The following is a 4,411-nucleotide window of genomic DNA, read 5'->3' on the forward strand; positions in this document are numbered from 1 at the left end:
CACACACACACACACACACACACACACACACACAAACACACAAATACACACACAACGGATGTCTTTCAAAAGAAGTGTGATGCTTAATGAAAGAATCAGCTGATAGTGGGAAGAGAAGAGAGTTTGTGATTTTCAAAAGTGAAACATCTTCTGAAGCCTTTGAAAGTTCGAAAACGAAGAAAAAGATAAACGAGAAAGTAAAACGACTTTTTCTTTTTTTAAAAAAAAGAAAATACTGCAATGAAGAATATCAAAATGCTATGAATGAATAAACTTTAACCTTTGAAATGAAATAATGAATACCATTATTCTCAGAGCGTCATATGCCTAAATCCATTATCTCTCCTCCGTCACTGACGTCATTTCATTCCAAAATTTTTGCAAAAATTTGCAAAAGTGGCGAAAAAAAAGACAGATATCAATAAATGAAAAAAAAAACAATGAAATCTTGCAAAAGTGGCGAAAAATATAAAAATAAATAAATGAAAGAATAAGCAATTAGTGATAAGTTATATGTGGAAACTAAGACAATATATCATTTATATTCTTCCCAAAATGTGAAATTTGATATGAAGTCTGCATCATTTAGTTTTATCTTAAACCTTTCAATCAATGATATATTTTTTGTTAAAATAAAATCCCAGAAATTGTTAATAAACGATATGTAAAACATTTATGGACAATAATTCATATTTCGGTATGCTATATTTACAACATATACAGCAGATAATGGAAATATTGGAAGTTAAGTCTTCAAAATCTTCAAAACAACTGACATCATAAATTAACTGAGATTTAATATTTTAGAATTCGAATCATCTCCTACAAAAATGTTCAAATCTACGATTCTACAAAATAAGTGAATAGTTACAACTTATGTAATCACTTCCTTATTGTCAATTACTATGTACTTTCTAGAAAGCATATTTAAACATTGTGATGAGAAGCCTTTGCGTGAGATGAGTGAAAAACGTTGTGACATACCTCGAGATCATGATCAGTTTCAAGACTTTCGTGTTGGGGACACGGTAATGACCAGCGAACAAATTTTGTTTTTATTGGTTCATTCTTGTCGCTTGATGGCTTGGCCATCAACCGCAAATAGTAGAATCGCTGTTCTTCGGAAAGAGCTTTGTCGTTCGATTCTGTACTCGAAAATCGTAACATTTCGTATCTCAGTTATCTTATTGTTGTTAATGGTAATGGTAATGATGATGATGATGATGATGATGAAGGTAATAATGGTAGCGATCGGATAGATAATGATAACTGGCGAGTGAACGATTGTTCGGTACATGTATAATAAAGAGAAGAATGCTATAAATGATTATAGCGGGTAATACGTAGATTTTTCATAAACAGCGTAGAGTAGATACTCCAGAGGAGGATAATAAATCCAAAGCTTTGAGCAAGAATCAGCTTCAAATTTTGGTAGGGTTAATGAAATATACACAGAATGGTTGAGGCTTTTGCCTATGTACCTAAACTTGTCGTAGCGATGTAATTTCGACGTTTAATTGCGAAGGATGGAAAAAAGAGAGAGAGAGAGTATGTGAGTGAATGAATGATCTATGAAGAAACCAACAAATTCATCAACAAATACACAATCTCGAGTAATGCAAACAAGTTTAATCAGCAAAATAAGTTTCTTCAGGTCAATAATATGTCAGAAAAATATGTCGCAAAGGTAGCTGTAACTTTTGTAATATATCACACATCGAAAAAGTATCAATCATTCCAGGCTTTACTCAAACAAACTTCCAAAATTAAGTAAACAAACTGATTCGTTGTTATACACATAAGTTCTTATACCATTGCTTTCTTCAGCAAATGAAATGAATATGATAATGCAGTAGGAATAAATGTCAGTGGAAATTTCACACTTATCAGGGGCAAAGATTGCGTTTCATGAAATTTGTATATCTTCCAAAATGGAAACAATGATGCTGTCGCATTTTGTCATCTAGAAGTATTCATCACCGGATAATATATTAGATGGATTATAGATATACGCGAAATAATACATGAATTGGCAAGAGAATTCCGGTAAGGATAAATGACGCTATAAAATAAGATTGAGAAATGAATGCTTTGGAATCCTAATTAATAAGGAGATGTTTTTGATTAATTTTTGAGGTATTAATATTGAAAACTATAGATGAGTTTCCTTGAAATAGCTACTGATAGTTTTGTTTCTCATTCTTTTAATGAACAGCGTCTCATATCGTAAGGAAGTAGAGTACCGCACGAATTCACTTTAAACTTCAGTTGAAATGGCAATAACCATTTTGGTACTTATTGAACAGAAAAAATTTGTTAGTCTAAGTTACGAACTTATCTAATGTCAGTATAGTTTGCTCGAAAAAACAGAATTGAATTATTAGAGTAGTTTTTACAATACCATTGGTTTTAATGTCACTAGTAATTTCAACTTTAATTATCTAATAATCTTTTTGACAAAACTCAAACTTGTTCTAAATTCAAATTTGGATTTGTTAGCAAAAGCATTATTCCGTTTATAATGTTAATAAGAATAATCAAGAGAATATCAGAAGAAATGTGAAGTTCTTGATGATAGTACCACTTATAAGAATACCAATAACGGTGATGAATAAATGATAAATCCGTTTTGAGCAAAATTGGTAACGATTAAATACGAAGGATTTCAAATTCCCTCATCTATAGGTATATAAATTTAGTATAATATATAGATGTAATAGTCATTTGCAAAGTTCAGTAGCGGAGAGACTGAAATACAATCATCACAAGATAAAAATTAAAAAGATGTGGGAATAACACCGTTCCAGAGGTCAGTTTACCAAGGGGAGAACGGTGTAATCAGTATCTTCGTTTCTAGTGGTGAGCCACTTTACTACACATTGATCGACTAACAGGAAAATGAAAGAAGTTCCTGAACTTCTCATAATGATTAAATTTTTGGAAGACTTAAAAAAAAAAAGAAAAAAGTCTTTCGGGAGTATATGGTGCGGTATAGTTCGGGAGTATTCCCATGATATTGGTTCCGTTTTCGAAAGAGAAGAATGACAGGAAATGGAAGACTTTATCATAATATATGAAGGTTAGCCGAAACTATATGGTTGTTTTGAAGCGGAAAACGTATGGGGTACGAGAGGAGGTAATATTTGTTGCCTGAAAGGCTAAAGAAATGGAAAAGTTTAGGCGCAGAGAGAGAGTGTTTGTGCTTGTATATATTGCATGTGAGTGTGTGATTCGTCCTTATTTTCTCCCATCTCCATTCCGACTCAAGAAGAAGATGATGATGACTATAATTCGCGAAGGCGCAGCTGTCGGGAAGTGAAGCACTCAGGGATATCATCCACGAGCCCAACTCCACTGAAACTACCAAGCAAACCAAAGTTCTATGTAACCATCATCTTCCTCATCCTTTTTGTGTCACAGAAAGAGAGAATGGATGGAAAAACTGCAATTTCCTGACATCTAAGACATTGACTGAGGAAAGTTTGTCAAGAAACTGAAGCTAGCAGCCATTGCGGGTAGCAAGTGGTAGTTTAGAGAAAGACAGAGAAGATAGACGAGATATTGACGGGAAAAGGATTGAAATCCGCGGAGAAATAATAAAGAAGAAAAAGAAGTGATGAGAAGAATTAACAGCTACAATGAAGAAAGCAAATTTTGAAACACAATTTTACCAGTGATGCTTGGTTAGAAATAGCAAAAGCAACTTTTACTGCTTGTTATTACTCGGTGCAGCATTTCACCTCTTCTTCCCATTCATTTCATCATTTCATCAATACATGTATATATCGGACCAAGCAGAAACTACTCCGAGCCCTATCTTTTTATTTATGCTATTTTAATTTAAGACTGTTTGCAGGTAGCTAAAGTTAACGACGACAATAATGTAATGTGACAACGTGATAACAAAGGTAATATGATATCATGGCTACTTCAATTTAAGACCACTTACAGTTAGCTAAGATGACGAGACAATAACTATAGCGTGAGGCGACGAATATAATAAGATAACATAATGCCAGTGGCAGCAAGGATAATATAACACTGGTAAATAATCTTAATAATAATAGTAATAGTGATTATGATAATGATTGCTTATGATGTGAATGGTGATCTTATAATTATTCCAGCATAATTATAATAGTTTTAATGGGATTAGAATAATTAGCGAATTGTTATTGTTCGTTAAAAGCAAGCCGGTTAATGTGAAGTGGAAGATAATGATGTGACAATATCCATGACTACTGCCGTTAGCTATAACGATAGCTGGAACGATAATCGTCGATATTTGAACAGTTTGTCGTAATAATAATGATTATATTAATGAAAGTAATCACTATTGCAACGATAATGATGATAACAGTGGTATGCTGCTGATGAGAATGATGAAATCTATTTGAAAGTTTGAAGACGA

The 4,411-nt window shown here is 32.8% G+C and overlaps 1 protein-coding gene across 1 annotated transcript in view; it reads right to left on the minus strand.

Annotated features, from left to right (window-relative positions):
- LOAG_02104 (hypothetical protein) overlaps positions 1-1,232 on the minus strand; it is a 13,813-nt gene extending 12,581 nt beyond the window's left edge. Inside the window, exon 1 of the mRNA XM_020445933.1 lies at positions 985-1,232. Coding sequence (XP_020303665.1) covers positions 985-1,167 — 183 coding nt within the window. The 5' untranslated portion in view covers positions 1,168-1,232. The remainder of the gene's footprint in view (positions 1-984) is intronic.
- Positions 1,233-4,411: the final 3,179 nt, after the last annotated feature.

Source organism: Loa loa (genome assembly GCF_000183805.2).
Source record: "Loa loa unplaced genomic scaffold supercont3.21, whole genome shotgun sequence".
Classification (NCBI taxonomy): Eukaryota; Metazoa; Nematoda; class Chromadorea; order Rhabditida; family Onchocercidae; genus Loa; species Loa loa.